This window comes from Symphalangus syndactylus, chromosome 17 (assembly GCF_028878055.3).
Source record: "Symphalangus syndactylus isolate Jambi chromosome 17, NHGRI_mSymSyn1-v2.1_pri, whole genome shotgun sequence".
NCBI classification, from domain to species: domain Eukaryota; kingdom Metazoa; phylum Chordata; class Mammalia; order Primates; family Hylobatidae; genus Symphalangus; species Symphalangus syndactylus.
Window position 1 is genome coordinate 24,913,745 of NC_072439.2, and position 21,102 is coordinate 24,934,846.

The window sequence follows — 21,102 nt, forward strand, 5'->3', positions numbered from 1 at the left end:
AAGCCTCAGGGACTGGTTTCTCAGGCAACCGTGGGGGTCATTGTGAACGGGGAAACAGCTGGCGCCTCGCGCATGCGCATTGGCTTGCCCGGCCAGGGCTCTGCTCCCGGAAGTCAGGCAGAGGCTTCTTTAAACAATGGTGGCGCTCGGCGGCCTCAGGGTTGGGAGAGGGGGTGTACTTGCTGCAGCCAGGGCGGCGGCTATAGCGGGAGTCGAGTAGGAGGGCGCCGTGGAAGAGAAGGCTGCGGGCGCCCCAGAGCCGGACCCCCAGGAGTCCTGTCCTCACGACCTCCTTGAGTCGACTTCTGCCGGTGGAGAAGGAGCTTCAAGGCGCAGGCTCGGGTCTCCGCCAGGGGTAAAAGCAACTCCATCTTGGATGCTAATCCACCATGTTGACTCTTGATTAGCCCCAGTTCCAGGAACACCTTAAATGTACTTTCATGCACTTACCTTAAATTCTTCCCCTTAGGTCAAACAACCTTGATGTTTGCTCACGAACCATACTTATTATAGTCCTGCCCTTAGGCAAATTCCTATGGTATATAAAGCCAGGAACTTTGGGGTAATGGTGCAGGGATCCACCATCTTGCAGCTGCATGGGACGTGACTTCTGTTCCTAGTCTTTATTAAATGGTTCTGAGATGCTGGGTGTGGTGGCTCACGCCTGTCATCCCAGCACTTTGGGAGGCCGAGGCGGGCGGATCACCTGAGAGCAGGAGTTGGAGACCAGCCTGGCCAACATGGTGAAAACCCATCTCTACTAAAAATTCAAAAATTAGCCAAGCATGGTGGCACATGCCTATAATCCCAGCGGCTCGAGAGGCTGAATTCAGCAGGAGAATCACTTACCCGAGATGGCACCACTGCACTCCAGCCTGGGCAACAGAGTGAGACTATCTCAAACAAATAACAACAACAACAAAAATCCAAACCAAACAAAAAACGTTTCCGAGAAACTAGATTTTTCAGCCTCTTTCTTTGGCCCCTCAGCTTCCTCAGCCTTTGGGGTTTGCTTAGAACTGCTCACTGTGGAAGTTTGCAGCATCCAGGCCCTCAAACACTAGGTGATGGGCAGTGGGTAGTAGTAGCCCTGACACTTTTCTTTGAACAGTACCGTGGTGGATCTAAGCCTCTCTGCTTACAACTTTTTTCTAGGTTGTAAAGCCCACAAGCTTTCTTGGCTCTACTGAACATTCTTCAAATTACAAAAATCCTTTATTAAATCCTGAGTGCTTAAAATATATAGTTTTTAAATTTACAACTGTTTTTCTCTAATAAAGGGACTTCGGTGAATAAATTGTATAAAAACGCAACACAGGCCGGGCGCGGTGTCTCATGCCTGTAATCCCAGCACTTTGGGAGGCCGAGGTGGGCGGATCACGAGATCAGGAGATCGAGACCATCCAGGCTAACACAGTGAAACCCCGTCTCTACTAAAAATACAAAAAAATTAGCCAGGCGTGGTGGCGGACGCGTGTAGTCTCAGCTACTCGGGAGGCTGAGGCTGGAGAATGGCGTAAACCCGGGAGGTGAAGCTTGCAGTGAGCCGAGATGGCGCCACTGCACTCAGCCTGGGTGACAGAGCGAGACTCCGTTTCAAAAAAATAAAGAAAGAAGAACGCAACACAGCAGATAAAAGAATTAGATCAGTATTTTTCAATAGTTTTGGATCCCACATATTGTTAATGAAATTGCAGAAAGATGTATCACCATTTGTGTTACTTAGAAACACATAATACTATGTATCGTGTCCTTGTACATTGGATATGTGTTGGTTTTACAGATATTAGTGCACTAAGTTATTGCTGTGCAGACACAGGGCAAAGAGCAGGACTGGAAAGGGAAAAAGAGAAGACTACACTTTTTTTTCTGAAATGATTTATTTCTTTTATAAATTTTTAATCAAAACAATAAAACAACATGCTTATTAGGTGGTAGTTATACAGGGGCTATTGTTTCTGTGTATTATTTGTATTTAGTAAAGGTTTAAAGGCATAAAATAAAAGAGAAGAAAATTTGGAAAAATATTTGGGGTGAATGAGACAATTCAGGAACAAATACAGAAAACTATACTATCATATAGCAAAAAGCTATTTAAAATAGAGATAAGCAAACTATAGCACACAGGCCAAATGTGGCCTTCTATTTTTTGTAAATAAAATTTTATTGGAACACAACAATGTCCATTTGCTTATAGGTAGAATTTCTCAACCTCAGAACTACGGACATTCTGGATGAGACTTTTTCTAGGGGGTGGGGGCAGTTGTACTATGCATTGTAGGACGCTTAGCAGGATCCCTGACCTCTGCTCACTAGATGCCAGCAGCACCCACCCTTCATACTGAAAACCAAAAATGACTCTGGACATTGCCAAATGCCTGCTGGGGTGTAGGTATGGGAAACGAAATCACCCCTGGTTGAGAACACCTGGTTCATGTATTAAGCGCTTCCACACTACAGAGTAGAGACTGTATGGCTTACAAAGCCTTGCACGTTTACTGTCTGGCTCTTCACAGAAAAATATGTTAACTCCGTTTGCCATAAACGATGGCAAAAGATGCAGGCTAAACTGCAGAGCATATGACAATACAATCTCCTTAGCAAAGTTTCCACAGATTGCTTTAAAAACTACTCCAATGTAAACAAAAGGAAGAGATAAAAATAAGCAATCTACAGAAACAGAACTCGAATGACCCTTAGACATGGTAGATGCTCAATCTCACTGGCAGTTAATAAAATGCAGGCCGGGCCCGGTGGCTCATGCTTGTAATCCCAGCACTTTGGGGGGCTGAGGTGGGCAGATCATGAGGTCAGAAGTTAGAGACCAGCCTGGCCAACATAGTGAAACCTCATCTCTACTAAAAATATAAAAATTAGCTGGGCATGGTGGCACACGCCTGTAGTCCCAGTTATTCGGGAGGCTGAGGCAGGAGAATCGCTTGAACCCGGGAGGTGGAGTTGCAGTGAGCTGAGATCCCATCACTGCAAAACAGCCTGGGTGACAGAGTAAGACTGTCTAAAAAAAAGAAAACAAAACAAAACAAAAAAACAATGTCAAGGACACACATAACTCCAACCTATTCCATGCCAGTCTCAGACTCTTGATTCTCTGCTTGCAAAATGGCCACAATTCCAGGTATCACGCTGACATACAGACATGCATCTTGTATTTAAGAAGACCATTTTCTCCCATTTTGTTAGGAAACAAAATTTACCTGAAGCCCATTTGCAGACTTTTGCACAGATCATCTGTATCCAGGGCTATTATATGTGTGACCAGATGCAGGGCAAGCTAGGAGATCAAATATCTGGCATTTACAGACTCAGGAGAGCAGCAGGCAATCCTGCCAAAAGGAGAATGTTAACACCAATGAATAGGCAACTATGCTTGAGTTTCTTCTTCATAGGGTGCAATGCTTTTCATTTCAAAGTCTTGTTTTGTTTTTGCCTTCCATTAATTTTCCTAGAGCTTTTCTACATCCAAGGGTTGAATGCTTATTCATTCACTCTCTCACTCCTTGGATCATTCACACATTCCTATGATCAAATATTTACTGAGAACCTGCTAGGAACAGGGAGCACACAGGATGAAGTCGGAATGAATCCTAGTCCTTAAATGGCCCTGTTTTCTATACATATTAAAATTTTCCTGAGAGTATAGCTTTGTTCACACCCTATAAATTTCCATATGTAGTGTTGCCTTTGTCATTCATTCCTAATAAGGCCTGCCTTGACATCTTTTTTTTTTTTTTTTTTTTTGAGACGGAGTCTTGCTCTGTTGCCCAGGCTGGAGTGCAGTGGCACGATCTTGGCTCACTGCAACCTCCGCCTCCCCGGTTCAGGCGATTCTCCTTCCTCAGCCTCCCGAGTAGCTGGGATTACAGTCGCCCACCACAGGCCTGGCTAATTTTTTGTATTTTTAGTGGAGATGAAGTTTCACCGTGTTAGCCAGGATGGTCTCAATCTCCTGACCTCATGATCCGCCCACCTCGGCTTCCCAAAGTGCTGGGATCACAGGCGTGAGCCATCGCGCCCAGCCGAGACGGAGTCTCACTCTGTCGCCTAGGATGGAGGGTGGTGGTGCGATCTCGGCTCACTACAACCTCCCGCTCCGGGTTCAAGTGATTCTCCTGCCTCAGCCTCCTGAGTACTGGGACTACAGCCGTGAGCCACCATGCCCAGCTAAGTTTTGTATTTTTAGTAAAGATGGGGTTTCACCATGTTGGCAAGGATGGTCTTGATCTCCTGACCTCGTGATCCACCGGCCTTGGCCTCCCAAAGTGCTGGGAATACAGGCATGAGCCACCACACCAGGCCAATATCCTTTTTAATATAAAAATTATACAGGTAGCTTTAAAATTTTCTAGTGGAGAAATAAATTTTGGCTAGGGCTGTATTATTTTTTAATTCTGCAACCTCCGCCTCTTGGGTTCAAGTGATTCTCCTGCCTCAGCCTTCCAAATAGCTGGGACTACAGATGCACGCCATCGTGCCTGGCTTATTTTTTGTATTTTTAGTAGAGATGGGGTTTCACCACGTTGGCCAGGCTGGTCTCAAACTCCTGGCCTCAAGTGATCTGCCCGCCTTGGCCTCCTAAATTGCTGGGATTACAGGCTTGAGCCACTGTGCCCAGCCTTTTGAAAAGTTTTAATAAATCATCTAAATCTTCTGCCTGACTTCACAGCAACGCACTTTTATTCTACTGGGTTTCTTTACATTATTTGCCTAGTAAGGCAAAAGGGTGAGCTATAAATAAAGCCTTCACAGTATTAAATTTTTCTCCAGAAGGAATTACCTAACCTTCAATAAAGAAAAAGAGATGATGCAATATGTTCCTATAGTCACTGCAAATATAAGTCCTTCCTCTCATGTCTAATAATGCACGATTAAGAAAATAACAAGGAAAAACAATAAACGCCTTCATTTAGCACACTTTCAATACTAGACAGACACTGCTTTAAATAATATAAATGTATTCAACCCCCACAATGCAGCTAAGAAATATGGTGCTAACAGTACTAATTTATAAATGAGAAAATGTAGATGTAGTTAATAAATTCACCCTAAAAGAAATGAGTAATAATGATAAGGGTGAGTAAAAAGTAAACATTGGTTAAATTCTTTCCCACATTGATTCAGCTCCAGTTAGAGAATTAGCTCACAAATATTTAACAAGATTTATGTGGGATGAAAGAATCTGCCACATTTTAAATACTTCTCTAGCCTTCCTCAAGTATTGTCAGATGAATACTTAGTTAGCTAAAGCAAATTGGTGTCCCATATATAAGGCATTTACATTTTTTTTTTTTTTTTTGAGATGGAGTTTCACTCTTGTTGCCCAGGCTGGAGTGCAATGGCATGATCTCAGCTCACTGCAACCTCCGCCTCCTGGGTTCAAGAGATTCTCATGCCTCAGCCTCCCAAGTTGCTGGTATTACAGCTGTGTGCCACCGCACCTGGCTAATTTTGTATTTTTAGTAGAGACAGGGTTTCACCATGTTGGTCAAGCTGGTCTCAAAGTCCTGGCCTCAAGTGATCCATCTGCCTCAGCTTCCCAAAGTGCTGTGATTACAGGTGTGAGCCACCGTCCCCGCCCTTTTTTTTTTTTTTTTTTTTGAGACAAGAGTCTTGCTCTGTCACCCAGGCTGCTGTGCAATGGCATGATCTTGGCTCACCACAACCTCTGTCTCCTGGGCTTAAGCAATCCTCCTGCCTCAGCCTCCCAAGTAGCTGGGATTACAGGCATGCACCACCAAGCCTGGCTAATTTTTTTAATATTTTTTGTAGAGATGGTGTTTCACCATGTTACCCATGTAGGTCTCAAACTCCAGGACTCAAGCAATCCACTCACCTCGGCCTCTCAAAGTTCTGGGATTACAGGTGTGAGCCACTGCGCCCGGTGTGTGGGTGTGTGTGTGTGTGTGTGTATAATAATAATAATTATTATTATTTTTTGAGATGGAGTCTTGCTCTGTCGCCAGGCTGGAATGCAGTGGATCGATCTTAGCTCACTGCAACCTCTGCCTCCCGGGTTCAAGTGATTTCCCTGCCTCAGCCTCCCAAGTAGCTGGGATTACAGACGCGCGCCACCATGCCCGGCTAATTTTTTGCATTTTAGTACAAATGGGGTTTCACCATGTTGGCCAGGATGGTCTCTATCTCCTGACCTTGTGATCCACCCACCTCAGCCTCCCAAAGTTCTGGGATTACAGGCGAGAGCCACTGGGCCAGGCCTGCATTTATATTTTGAATCATCTGATTTCCCCAAGGGCAAATGACTCTGCTGCTGATAAAGGTCTGAATGATTAACTCCTCTCAGCACATTCACTGCCCTCCTCTCCCCCATTATGAATTCCCTGAGGTTGACTTGGTTCTGAGCCACCAAAAAGGCCTCGCTACTTTCTTTACATTCATAGAGTTCTTCAATTTTTCACCAGTTGTATCATGATGTGTAATAAATTCTGAAACACAAATAAATCCCTGCTAATTCCTAACATTTATAAGGTGTCTCACACTTAGAATCATAGGTTTTTTTTTTCCAAATCAATATGAACTTTCTCATGTCAATCAAATTCTGAGCCATCCCTCATTTCTTCATTCACTCCTCTGTCCTGAATGAATTCTTTGATGTTGACTAAGGTGTGAGGCCCGAATAAAGGCCTTTCCACACTGCTGACATTCATATGGTTTCTCACCAGTATGAATTTTCCGGTGTCGACTAAGTTCTGAGCCACGACGAAAGGCCTTCCCACACTCCTTACACTCGTAGGGTTTCTCACCAGTGTGACTTCTCTCATGATGAGTGAGTTCTGACCTTCGAATGAAAGCCTTCCCACATTCCTTACACTTATGGGGTCTCTCCCCAGTGTGAACTTTTTGATGTCGAACAAGTTCTGTGCTACAAGTAAAGGCCTTTCCACATTCCTTACACTCATAGGGTTTCTCACCAGTGTGAGCTCTCTGATGTCAGGTAAGTTCTGAGCCACGATGAAAGGACTTCCCACATTCCTTACACTTACAGGGTTTCTCCCCAGTATGGACACTCTGATGTCGAATAAGATGTGAATCAGAGAAAAAGGCTTTCCCACATTCTTTACATTCATGAGGTTTTTCACCAGTATGAATTCTTTGATGTAGACTCAGCTGTGAGGCACAACTGTACACCTTCCCACACTCCTTGCATTCATAGCGTCTTTCACCAGTATGGATTATCTGATGAAGGCTCAGTTGTGTGTCATAACGAAAAGCCTTCCCACATTCCTTACATTTATGGGGTTTCTCACCAGTATGGATTCTTTGATGTCGAAAAAGGTGTGAGGGATGGGTAAAGGCCTTCCCACACTCCTTATATTCATAGTATTTCTCATCAGTATGGATCCTCTGATGTAGATTAAGCTGTGCGGTGGATAGAAAGGCTTTTTCCCACACTCCCTACACTTATAGGGTTTCTCGCCGAGATGCATCCTCTGATGCCGACTAAGTTGTGAGCTGGAATGAAAAGCTTTCCCACATTCCTTACATTTATGAGGTTTCTCTCCAGTATTAATGCTCCGAGGTTGAGTAATTCCAGAATCATGATTAAAGGCACATTTGTTATTTTCACTATGTTTTTTGCTTTCATGAAGCCTCTGATGCTTAATCAAGTCTGATCCACTATTAAAGATTTTCCTACATTCTCCACATTCAGGTTCTTTTTCCTTATTATGAATTATTTCATGTTGAATAGGACATGACTGGCACCTGAAAGCATTCTTACATTTCCCGCATTCACAGGATTTCTCTCCAGTATGAAGCCACTGATATTCTCTATGGGCTGTGCACTGCATGGAAGTAAATGGTATTACAGCTTGTCTGAAATGTCCCTCCTGATGACCCTGTTGTCTCTCCACCTGGCATCTGATTTCTCTGATAACTCTGGCCTTCTCTTGTTGCGGTGATCTAATTTCATAAATGTTTTCCTTTGGAGATAAATTCTTGGTTTCTCTTCCCAACTCCCAATCTGCAAAATAACAAGAAAGAAAATAGGAGGTATTTTCACATTGCAAGACAAAGAAAAATCCTGAAGTAGAAATGACGAACTAAAAATAGTTAATAAACAATTCTTTACACTGCAATTACAAAAAAAAAAAGGGAAGTGAAAAATGAGAAAACGAGGAGCAAAGCGATCTGCCCACCTTAGCCTCCCAAAGTGTTGGGATTACAGGTGTGAGCCACTGCACCCAGCCACATCTCTGATACTTTTAAAGACCCTTGTGATTACACTGGGCCCACTTGGATAACCTAAGATCCTCTCCCTAACTGAAGTTGAGCAGATTTGCAACCTGAATTCCCCCTTACCATGTAAGAGTAACACGTTCACAAGTCTCAGAGATTTGGATATAGACATCTTTGAGGGGGTTATTATTCTGCCAATATTGGCTTATAAAGTATAAATATGTAATTTGTATGACAATAATAGTACAAAGAAGGGAGGTGGGAACAGAAGTATTTTGGAGCAAAGTGTTTATATAAGATTAAAGTTAAGCTAGTGTTAATCCAAACTAGATTGTTTTAAGTTGAAATGCTAATTATAATCTTGAAGGCAACCACTAAGACAATAATTTCAAAGACTACTGTATACGAAACAATATAGGAACAAAAATGGTACTCTAGAAAATATTCAGGTAATATAACAGAAGGTAGTAATGGAAGAATAGAGGAATAAAACAATAACAACACAAATAGAAAACAAATACCACAATACCAATTGTAAATCCTACCCCATCAGTGTATTAAATGTAAACATATTAAACACTATAGAGTTTGTTAAACACTACAAGAAGAGGTTGGCAGGATGGATTAAAAAAAAGTGATCCAAGTATATGCAATCTAGCAGAGACACACTGTTTTTTGCTTGCTTGTTTGTTTGTTTGTTTTTGAGACAGTCTCACTCTGTCACCCAGGTTGGAGTGCAATGATGTGATCTCAGCTCATTGCAACCTCCACCCACTGGGTTCAAGCGATTCTCATGCCTCGGCCTCCTGAGTAGCTGTGACTACAGGCATGGGCCACCATGCTCAGCTAATTTTTTGTATTTTTAATAGATACAGGGTTTCGCCATGTTGGCCAGACTGGTCTCAAACACCTGACCTCAATTGATCTGCTCACCTCGGCCTCCCAAAGTGCTGGGATTACAGGTGTGAGTCACCATGCCCAGCCCCCAAGACAAACTTTAGATTCAAGGACACAAATAGTTGAAATGAAAAAATGGAAAAAGATATACCATGCAAAGAGTAACCAAAAATGAGGTAAAATAGCATTACTAATACCAGACGAAATAAACTTTAAGACAAAAATTGTAACCAGTGAGAAAAAAGGATATTTTGGTCGGGCGCGGTGGGTCACGCTTGTAATCCCAGAACTTTGGGAGGCTGAGGCGGGCAGATCTCGAGGTCAGGAGTTCAAGACCAGCCTGGCCAACACAGTGAAACAAAAATTAGCTGGGTGTGGTGGTGGGCACCTGTAATCCTAGCTATTCGGGAGGCTGAGGCAGAAGAATCACTTCAACCTGGGAGGTGGAGGTTGCATTGAGCAGAGATTGTGCTACTGCACACCAGCCTGGGCGACAACGCTAGACTCCGTCTCAGAAAAAAAAAAACAACAACACACAAATCAGGAAAAAGGATATTTTATAATGATAAGAGGATATAATGATAGTCAGAAAACTGTAACAGTTGTAAGTACATATACACCTAATAACACAGGCCCAAAATATGTAACACGAGAATTAAAGAGAGCCATAGACAACTGAACAAATTGAAGACTTCAATATTTTACTTTCAATAATGGATAGAATAGCTAGGCAGAAGATCAACAAGGAAACAGAAGGCTTGAAAAACACTATAAACCAATTAAACCTAAGAAAACATTTGGAGAATACTCCACTCAGCAACAGGAGAATACACATTTTTCTCAAGCAAGTATGGAACATTTTTCAGGTTAGACCATATATTAAGCCATAAAACAGCCCTCAATAAATGTAAGAGGATTGAAATCACACAAAATATGTTTTGCAACTACAATGGAATGAACTTAGATATCAACAGCAGAAGGAAATTTGGGAAATTCACAAACATGTGAAAATTAAAAACATACTCCTAAATAACCAATGTGTTAAAGAAATCATGAGGAAAATTAAAAAATATTTTGAGATAAATGAAAAGTCAATATACCAAAACTTATGAAATGCAGCTAAAGCAGGGCTTAAAGGGAAATTTACAGCTAAAAACACCTATATTAAAAAAAGAAGAAAAAAAAGCAGAGATATCTCAAATCAACAGTCTAACTGTGTGTCTTAAGGAACCAGATAATAAAGAATAAACAAAAACATAAAGTTTCCAGAAGGAGGGAAATAATAAAAGATCACAGCAGCAATGAACAAAATAGAGAATAGAAAAACAACAGAGAAAATCAGTGAGACCAAAAGTTGGTCTTTGGAAAAGATCAACAGAATTGGCAAATCTTTGGCTAGATTGACCAACAAAAAAAGAGAGAAGTCTCAAAATACTAACATCAGGAATGAAATAGGAGATATCACTACTGACCTTATAGAAATAAAAAGGGTTATAAGGAACCCCTATGAATAACTATATGCCAATAAGTTAGATAACTTAGACAAAATGGACAAATTCTTAAAAAGACCCAAAACTACCAAAATTGACTCAAGAGGAAATAGAACACCTGAACAGACCTATACCAAATAAAGAGACTGAATTAGAGCAAAAAAATCTTCCCATAAAGAAAAGCCCAGGAGCAAATGGCCTCACTTACCCAACATTAAAGAAAACTTAATATAAATCCTTCATGAACACTTCAAAAAGACAGAAGACGAAGAAACATTATCTAATTCTGAGGCCTGTATTACCCGAAAACAACCAGACAAAGCAAAGATATCACAAGAAAACTACAGACCAATATCTTCAACAAAAAAAGACCAAACCAGATCCAACAGCATAGAGAAAGGATTATATACCACATCCAGGTAAAATTTATCCTACAAATGCAAGGTTGGTTCAACATCCAAAAGTTATCAATGTAATCAAATATATTAATACAACAAAGGACATAAACTACAGATGTCTTAATAGATGCAGAAGAAGTAATGGAAAAAAAGTATTCTAAAATCCTTTCATGACAGAAATACTCAACAAACTAAGAAAAGAAGAGAACCTTTATACAAATGTTCATAGCAGCTTTAGTCATACATAATAGCCTAAAAGTAGAAACAACCCAAATGTCTACCAACTGATGAATGAACAGAATGGTAATATCTATACCATGGAATACTATTTGGCAATATAAAAGAATGAGGCACTGGTATATGTTACACTATGGATGAACTTTGAAAACATTCTGGTAAGTGAAAAAAGCCAGTCATAAATTATATGTTGTGTGATATCATTAATATAAAATGTCCAGAACAGGCACATCTATATAGACAGAAAGTGATCAGTAGTTGCTTAGGGCTGGGTTTGGGGAGTGACTGCTAATGGGTATGGCGTTTCATTTTGAGTGATACAAATGTTCTACAATTAGACTGTTGTGATGGCTGCAAACTGAATAAAAATTACTGAACTTTAAATGGATGAATTTTATGATATCTCAATAAAACTGTTTTAAAAAGTCAGGACAAAACTGGACCCAAAATGCAAGTAAAATGGTTGTCACAGGGGAAGAAAGAGGGCACTTCCTCTCTGAAATGAGGGGGGAGGTATTATTGGAGGTGAGCAAGAGAGCCTGGTAAATGGAGCTGAAATATCCTTTACTTTCTTTTTTTTTTTTTGAGATGGAGTCTCGCTTTGTCACCCAGGCTGGAGTGCAGTGGTGCAATCTCGGCTCACTGCTACCTCTGTCTCCCAGGTTCAAGCGATTCTCCTGCCTCAGCCTCCTGAGCAGCTGGGACCACAGGCATAGGCCACCACATCTGGCTAATTTTTGTATTTTTAGTAAAGACAGAGTTTCACCATGATGGCCAGGCTGGTCTTGAACTCCTGGCCTCAAGTGATCTACCCGCCTTGGCCTCCCAAAGTGCTGGGATTACAGGCATAAGCCACCGTGCCTGGTCATTTCTCAACAATTTATACATCTGGCTAAATTGTTAGTGTTACCACAAATGTCCCCAGCCATACTCTCCTTGTTCCTTAGCTACCAGAACTGATGGAGAAAGATCCAGACTCAAAATTATGTCACACGAGGTGCACACATACTACACAAGTTCAAAATGGACACACTTTATCCATCTGGCACAGACTCCTTGGGAATATACTGTAACTCCATACAATCTACATATCTCAGGATATCCCCAGTCCTAAAATCCTCAGACAGCTAGAGATACTGACTGATACTGAGCCTGCAACACAATAAATCAACATCGATTCCTTTCTTGTCTAATTAGAAAACTCAAGTTTGCAATATGTGATTCCACTTAACCATTCATTTCCACTTCATCAAATCACAGCTCCAAGAAGGAAGGTATGAAAATTTCCAGCAAGGATTGGTTTTCCTACTCCATCAGTACTCTCGGTGGAAGAATATGCCATCTAAAAAATGCTAATCCTGGTATAGTGGCTCACTCTTGTAATCCCAACACTTTGGGAGGCCAAGGTGGGAGGATTGCTTGAGCCCAGGAGTTCAAGACCAACACAGTGAGATCCTGTTTCTACAAAAAAATCCAAAAATTAGCCGGACAAGGTGGCATGTACCTGCAGTCCCAGCTACTTGGGAGGCTGAGGCAGGAGGAGCTCTTTGAGCCCCGGAGGTTGAGGCTGAAGTGATCCATGATTGTGCCACTGCACTCCATCCTGGGTGACCGAGCAAGACGTTGTCTCAAAAAAACTTATAAATGCTAAGAGGTTTGCTGATAAATACCTAAACACTTCTTGGAGAACAGAGGGGCCCTTAAGAGACAGCAGCCTTGGCCAGGCACGGTGGCTCACACCTGTAAATCCCAGCATTTTGAGAGGCCGAGGTGGGTGGATCACCTGAGGTCAGGAGTTTCAGACCAGCCTAGTCAACATGATGAAACCCTGTCTCTACTAAAAATACAAAAATTGGCCGGGCGTGGTGGCACGTGCCTGTAATCCCAGCTACTAGGGGGGCTGAGGCAGGAGGATCACTTGAACCTGGGAGGCAGAGGTTGCAGTGAGCCAAGATCATGCCACTGCACTCTAGCCTGGGCAACAGAGAGAGACTCCATCTCAATCAATCAGTCAATAAAAGAGATAGCAGTCTTTGGTAGCATTACTGACTGGAATGGGAAGGACTGGGGAACAAGTCCCTGGGGAAGGCAAGAAGTTTTAGGAAAAAGAAATCTGTTCAATCTGTTCAAATCTTCTAAAGCAAAAAGAAGGCATTCAGAAGCAGAGAGCAGAACAGTAGTTACCAGAGACGGGGTGGGTACAAAAGGGGAGAGGTCAGTCAGTGGGTACAAAGTTACAATCAGGAGGAATAAATTCTGGTGCTCTATTGCACAGTAGGGTGACTATGGTTTAACAATAAAATATTGTATATTACAAAATAGCTAGAAGAGAGGCTTTTTAATGTTCTTACCACAAAGAAATGATAAATACATGAGGTGATAGATATACTAACTACCCTGACTGGCTCATTATACAACATAGATATGTATTGAAACATCAAATTGTACCCCATAAATATGACCCCAAAGTGCTAGGATTACAATGTGTTGGATATGGTTTGGATCTGTGTCCCCACTCAAGTCTCATGTGGATTTCTAATCCCTAATGTTGGAGGTAGGGCCTGGTGGGAGGTGATTGGAACATGGAGGTGAATACTTCATGAATGGCTTAGCACCATCCCCTTGTTGCTGTTCTCATGATAGTAACTTCTGATGAGATCTGGCTGTTTAAGTGTCCAGCACCTTCCCTGCTTCCTTCTGCTCTGGCCAGGTGAAGTGCTGGCTTCTCCTTTGCCTTCCACCATGATGGTAAGTTTCCTGAGCACCCCTGGACGCTGAGCAGATGCCAGCATCATGCTTCCTGAACAACCTGTGGAGCTGGAGCTGTGAGCCAATTAAACCTTTTTTCTTTATAAAATCTCCAGTCTCAGGTATTTCTTTATAGCAATGCGAGAAGGGACAAATACATTGTTAATTAAAATAAAAAATAGAAAAGAAAGCATTCAGGCCAAGTGTGATGGCTCACGCCTGTGATCCTAGCACTTTGGGAGGTGGAGGTGGGAGGATCGCTTGAGTCCAGGAGTTTAAGACCAGCCTGGGCAACATAGCAGGACCCCATCTCTACAAAAATAAAAAAAAAAATTTAAAAATGAAAGAATGCATTCAATGAAGGAGAGGAGACATACTAACACGCAGATAATAGCTTTTAAAACTACAAAATTTATACCCTAGGTTTCTCCTAGAGAAAGCCTGAGAAAGCAAAAGAGGAAGAAAAAGCAAGTCATGGGGATTTGATTGATATTTTTGGATAAGAGAATTTTGTTGACAAAATTCATCAGACTGACCTCAAGGTCCCCAAAGGCCTGAGAATTAATCCCTTCACCCCATCCCTGCTTTTGGTACCCCAACACACACACACACACACACACACACACAGAGTCTGTTTTTTTTTCTCTCTGAGATTTGAGAAAGAATGAACAAACCTTTGTCTTTCTTGAATCCCAGGGAATCCAATTGTAGAATAACAGATTCAGAAGAAACAACTTCCCCACTGTCAGGAGCTGATCAGAGCCCAGGGCCTGGGCTCCCTTTTGTATAACCTGGATATCACTGAGACCCTCAGCCATGGAAGGCACTCCAGAGATCTGCGGGAGCCCTCAAGGCCCAGGAGCACAGGATACCTGGGCAGGCCCAGCTCTGGACAAAGATTTCTACAACAGAGGGTTCCAGCCTCCCTCAAGCCTAATAGAGATAGAGGAATAAATTCTGGTATTCTATGCACCAGCCACTTCCTGGGCTTTGTTCCTATATCCCAGAACTGGGACCTTCGGAACTAAAACTAAAACCTCATTCTGCAAAGACTCTCCAGAATCACCAGCACGGAGCCAGACAACCCACAGGATCAGCAGGCCCTTAGCAGCCTCAGCAGGGCTCAATTACCCAGATACACAATGCATGAAACCACAGTTCCAGGAATCCTCATGGCCAGTACATCCTGGTTCCAAACCGAGATTACCCATGGCTTTCCTGCCTGACATTCTCTCCTGCTACTACCCCTAACCTTACTGCTGATAGTGTAATGCACACTGCATCTCAAGGACAATCATTGTACTTTAAGCACTTAAGTTCCTGGTGCCTTACATATATTAATCCTCATGAGAAGGTCATGAATCCTAACTGAAAGGAAACTTTAGCTTGGAGAAGGGAAGTCATTTACTCAAATCTGCAGTTACAGAGGCCTCAAGAATCTATGGGTAGAATTCAAAGGAAAATAACCTATGAGTCAAAAACAAAGCATCACAACATTGTGAATGAAAGAAATGTCACTGAACTATGCACTTTAAAATGGTTAACTATATATTATGTGAATTTTGCCTAAACAAAACATCAAATTTTAAAAAAAATGGCCAGGTGTGGTGGCTCATGCCTGTAATCCCAGCACTTTGGGAGGCCAAAGTGCACGGATCACTTGAGGTCAGGGGTTCGAGACCAGCCTGGCCAATCTGGGGAAACCTCAACTCTACTTAAAATGCAAAAATTAGCCGGGCGTGGTGGCGTGCACCCATAGTCCCAGCTACTTGGGAGGCTGAGAAACAAGAATCGCTTGAACCTGGGAGGTGGAGGCTGCAGTGACCCAAGATCGCATTACTGCACTCCAGCCTGGGTGACACAGTGGGACTGTGTCTCAAAAACAAAACAAAATAAACAAACAAATAAACAAACAAAAAAACAAAAAACATGCAAAGAGGCATAATTCCATGAACAAAGAGTCAGGAAAATCAGTCATGAAATTGTTTCGACTTTTCATTATGTCTGAAAATTTCCCTAATAAAATGTTGAGAGGCAGGAGGAATCACCTCTGTAAAAGATTCATATATTATATAGATAATGCCAAAAATTATAAAACAAGCATATTGCATGTTTTTAAAATGGAGGCAATGTAATAAGAAAACTTCACAAAGATGACAGTAGATTTCAAAAAAAGGAAAAGAAATAAAAACATAAAACAAAAACATACTTAAATCATACAATGGCTGCAATAAATCTCTCTGAAGAGGAAAATTACTGGACTCAAAGGTATAAAAAGAGATTATGCAGAATGCAATTAAAAAAGACAAATGAGCCGATGTACAGAAGAGAGATGAAGAAGATAACGTGAGATGGCTTAATAGATATTTAACTGAAGTTCTAGAAGGAGAAAAGAGAAAGAATTAAGAAAATGGCAGTATTGGAAGACAGGACAGCTAAGAAATTTTCAGAATTGGCAAAGGCATTATTCAGATTCAGGAAGCCCAATAAGTCTTATAAACGGAATAAATAAAAATAAATCCACGCCTAGACAATCACACCAAAACTGCAGAGCACTAAATACAAAGAGAATACGTGAAAAGCAATTTGGGATTAAAGATAGATTATCTACAGAAAAAAAAAAGTCTGATTGACAGATGACTATTTAATAACAAAAATGTAAACCAGAAGACAGCGGAATGTCCCAGTGTGAGGGTAAAATATCTTTCACAAATGAGGGCAAATAAAGGTATTAAAAAAAAATACACCAAAATCAGAGAGAAATTTACTATTTAATTCCATCTAAAGGAAAGTGATCCCAGATGGAGACCTTGACATGTAAGAAAGAATGGTGAACCAAGAAAGTGGTAAATACATGGGTAATCTAAGCTAACACTCAATACATAAAATAAAAATTTCTTATGGTTTAAAAAAAGAGAGAAGAAAAATACCTGACAATAATGTAAGTTGTTTGATTAGTTAGAATGTATCCTACTTCCTTATTTACCAAGAACATAATAATATGTTTTAGTTTTAGACACTAGTAAGTTAAGAAAGTATATTAAAATTTCCAAGGTAACCACTAAATAAACACAAATAGCTTATAACTTTCAAACTCACAGAAGGGAAAATGAAATGAAGACAATGAAATACAGAAAGGTAGAATAAAAAGCACAAAAATGATACCTTCAATTATATCAGTAATTACAAGCACTGTAAATAGACTAAATACTCTTGTTAAAGAACAAAGTTGGTTGCCGGGCACGGTGGCTCACACCTGTAATCCCAGCATTTGGGAGGCCGAGGTGGGCGGATCACGAGGTCAGGAGATCGAGACCATCCTGGCTAACACGGTGAAACACCGTCTCTACTAAAAATACAAAAAAATCAGCAGGGCATGCCAGCGTGCACCTGTAGTCCCAGCTACTTGGGAGGCTGAGGCAGGAGAACTGCTTGAACCCGGGAGGTGGAGGTTGCAGTGAGCCAGGATCGCACCACTACACTCCAGCCTGGGTGACAGAGTGAGACTCTGTCTCAAAAAAAAAAAAAAAAAAAAAAAAAAAAGAACAAAGTTGGTCAAAATTGTCAAAAACCAAAGCCCAGCTCTATGCTGGTTATTAGAGACACATTCAAAACATAAATATTCAGAAAGATGAAAGTTAGAAAAGGATAACTTTATGCTTACCTAATAAATAAAAAATACATATTATATATACATACACATATACATAAATGAAATAGAAACTCTAATAGACAAACCCTAATCATACTGGCAGATTTTAACAAAACACTAGAAATAACTGACAGATACAACAGACAAAAAGTCAGTAAAAACAGAATATTTAGATACCAAAATTATTAAGCTTGATCTAATGGCTGCATATAGAACAATGAACTCAATTCAAATAACATTCTTCTCAATCATATATGGAAGATTTTGAAAAACTGACCACCCTGGACCTTAACACGAGAAAAACATTTTGCATGAATGAATACATACTAAGGAAACGATGCACATTAACACAACTGCCTTATGGGCAGGGGGAGGATGGGGGTAGTCAATGGCATAGAAGACTAGAAGAGAGGGAATAAACAAATAATCTGAAAAGAGTGGCCTTGCTCACACCATTGATAACATGAGTACTCCCAGATCCTACCATGGGAAAAAGAAAAGGAAGACTGATATATTTTATGAGGCTAGACCAGAGGTCAGCATACTTTTTTTTGTAAAGGGCCAAATAGTAAGTATTTTAGGCTCTGTGGGACATACCATCTCTGCTGCAACTCCTCAACTCTGCCATGCAGCACAGAAGCAGCCAGAGATGTTATATAAATGGATGAATGTGGTTATGTTCCAATAAAGCTTTATTTATGAACACTAAAATTTGAATTTCATATAATTTCCATGTGTCATAAAATATAATTCTTTTGATCATTTCCCCCAACGATTTAAAAATGTAGAAAACAATCTTGGTTCACAGGCCAAGGCCACAGTTCTCCTGGGACAGAGTAACTTGTATAAAGACATTATGAAGAATTGAAATTACTGGCCAGTCTTACACATGCCACAGATTTAAAATTCTAAGCAAGTTATTAGCAAACTGAATCCAGTAATATGTAAAAATTCATCACACATCATGGCTAAGTAGGTTTTTCCCAATAAAAGGTGTACCTGATACTGGAAATCAATTATAATTATTAGGCACATTAACAGATTAAAGAGAAAACACTTAGGATCATTTCTTTTCTTTTTCTTTTTGAGATGGAGTTTTGCTCTTGTTGCCCAGGCTGGAGTACAATGGTGCGATCCTGGCTCACTGCAACCTCTGCCTCCCAGGTTCAAGCAATTCTCCTGCCTTAGCCTCCCAAATAGCTGGGATTACAGGCACCTGCCACCTCGCCCGGCTAATTTTTTGTTGTTGTATTTTTAGTAGAGACACGGTTTCACCATGTTGGCCAGGCTGGTCTCAAACTCCTGCCTCAGGTGATCCGCCCGACTAAGCCTCCCAAAGTGCTGGGATTACAGGCATGAGCCACCGTGCCCGACCAATCATTTCAATGGATGCAGAAAAGGCATTTTAAAAATGCAATATTCCTTCATGATAAAAACTCAAGAGCAAATTAGCAATAAAAAGCAATGTCCCTAACCTGATAAAGGACACCTACAAAAAAAACAAGTGCAAACATAAGTAAAAGTGAAGTATCCAAAACTGTGAATAAGACAGGGTGCCCATATTCACCATTCAAAACTGTTCTGGGAGATGGAGCCAGCGCAGCAAGATAAGAATTAAAATAAAGGTTATAAAAGAAGGAAAGAAATCAATACTAATAGACAAAGACAATTATTTACAACTAAAAAGTGTCTTTATTCATCAATGATATGATCAAGTTGGATGACCCCACATCCAAAAGAATCTACAAGATGTCAGAATAAATAACAGTTAAGCAAGGTGGAGGGATATAAAATCAATATCTCAAAATCAACTGCAATAATCTGTCATGGGAGTTTTAAGAAAAAAAAATCAATGGCAAGTCTATATACCAGAAACAATGAGAAAATTATATTTTATTTTATTTACTTTTTTTTTTGAGACTGGGTGTTGCTCTGTCACCCAGGCTGGAGTGTAGTGGCATAATCATAGCTCACCGCAGGCTCATCCTCCTGGGCTTGAGTGATTCTCCTACCTCAGCCTACCAAGTAGCTGGGACTACAGGCATGCACCATCATGCGTGGCTAATTTTTTATTTATAGTAGAGATGGGGTCTCACTATGTTGCCCAGGCTGGTCTCAAACTGCTGGGCTTAAGTGATTCGCCTGCCTCAGTCTCCTTAAGCGTTGGGGTTACAGGTGTGAGTCACAGCACTCGGTCTATGTTCTAAAATTAATGTCATCTAAGAAAAACACAAAATACAAAAATACCTAGAAATAAAATTAACAAAAGATGTGTAAGACTCTAATTATAAAATATTTATTGAAAAGAATTCCACAAGACTCAAGTAAGCATAGTTATTTAGAGGCAGAGGAAGACTCAATACCATAAAAATGTCAACTTTCCCCAAATTGATCAAAGGTTTAATGCATTATAAATCATTATCCCAACTGGATTTCTACAGAACTTGATCAGCCAATTCTAAAATGTATATGACGCCAAAGCCTAGGAACAGCTAAGACCTTTCTAGAGAACAGGACCATGGTAGAGGAATGTGACTTACCAAATATCAGACATTACTAGAAAGCAGTCTTTAGGCAGTATGGTTTAAATAGACAAATGGACTGGCAGATTAAAAGGAGAGCCCAGAATAGACCAACATATACATAGGGAAACTTAATTTATGACAAAACTGCCACTGAAGTACAGAGAAAGGAGGACTGTGTAGTAAGGAATGTGGCCTCCAAAAAGAGGTCCAGCCTTTGTCCCAGCTCTAGGGAAGTAACTTCTAAACGTTTTGAATTTCCTGAGTGACAGGAATGTCTTTGTTATTTATGGTGGGCCCCTAAGACTACGTCTGTTAGTTTATGCTCATGAGATGACTAGGGCTTGGGGCTGGCCACAGCTACCTCTACCATGTAATCAGTCTTGGGACTTTGAGCCGTGTGATATCAGCTTGACTTTCAGGCAAGGAGGGAGGACAGATGCTGGAAACTGAGTTCGTGCACATGGAAAATGATTCAATCAATGATGCCTATGTAATGAAGCTTCAGTAAAAACTGGGCACTGAAGCTTGAGTGAGCTTCTCTGGTTGACAATACTCTGGGTGTACTGCCAAACATCAATACCGGGAGGGTAATACAACCCAATGTATCCTTTCCCTGTTATAAATGTGACTGTGAATGGAACAGCTTTCATTGAGTTCTGTGAGTCTTTCTACTGAATTATTACACCTAAGGGTGGTGGTGGTGGTGGAAACACCTGAATTTGTAGCTAGTTGGTCTGAAGTGAGAGTGGTCATGGGAACCCCTTAAGTTGTAGCTGGTGTCTGAGTGATGGCATCTTGTAGGGACTGTTCCCTCAGACCTTGCAGTTTGCCTAATCCTTTACAATGGGCTTTTCAATAAATGATGTTTCAGATATTATCCAAATGGAAATGCCACACCCTACAATTAATTCCAAGTGAATTGAAGATTTAAACATTAAAGG

At 40.9% G+C, this 21,102-nt stretch overlaps 1 protein-coding gene across 1 annotated transcript in view; it reads right to left on the bottom strand.

Annotated features, from left to right (window-relative positions):
* Window positions 1-6,477: 6,477 nt before the first annotated feature.
* Window positions 6,478-21,102, bottom strand: part of ZNF568 (zinc finger protein 568) — an 89,050-nt gene continuing 74,425 nt past the window's right edge. The window contains exon 9 of the mRNA XM_055250891.2: window positions 6,478-6,872. Within this exon, the coding sequence (XP_055106866.2) occupies window positions 6,595-6,872 (278 nt within the window). The 3' untranslated portion in view covers window positions 6,478-6,594. The remainder of the gene's footprint in view (window positions 6,873-21,102) is intronic.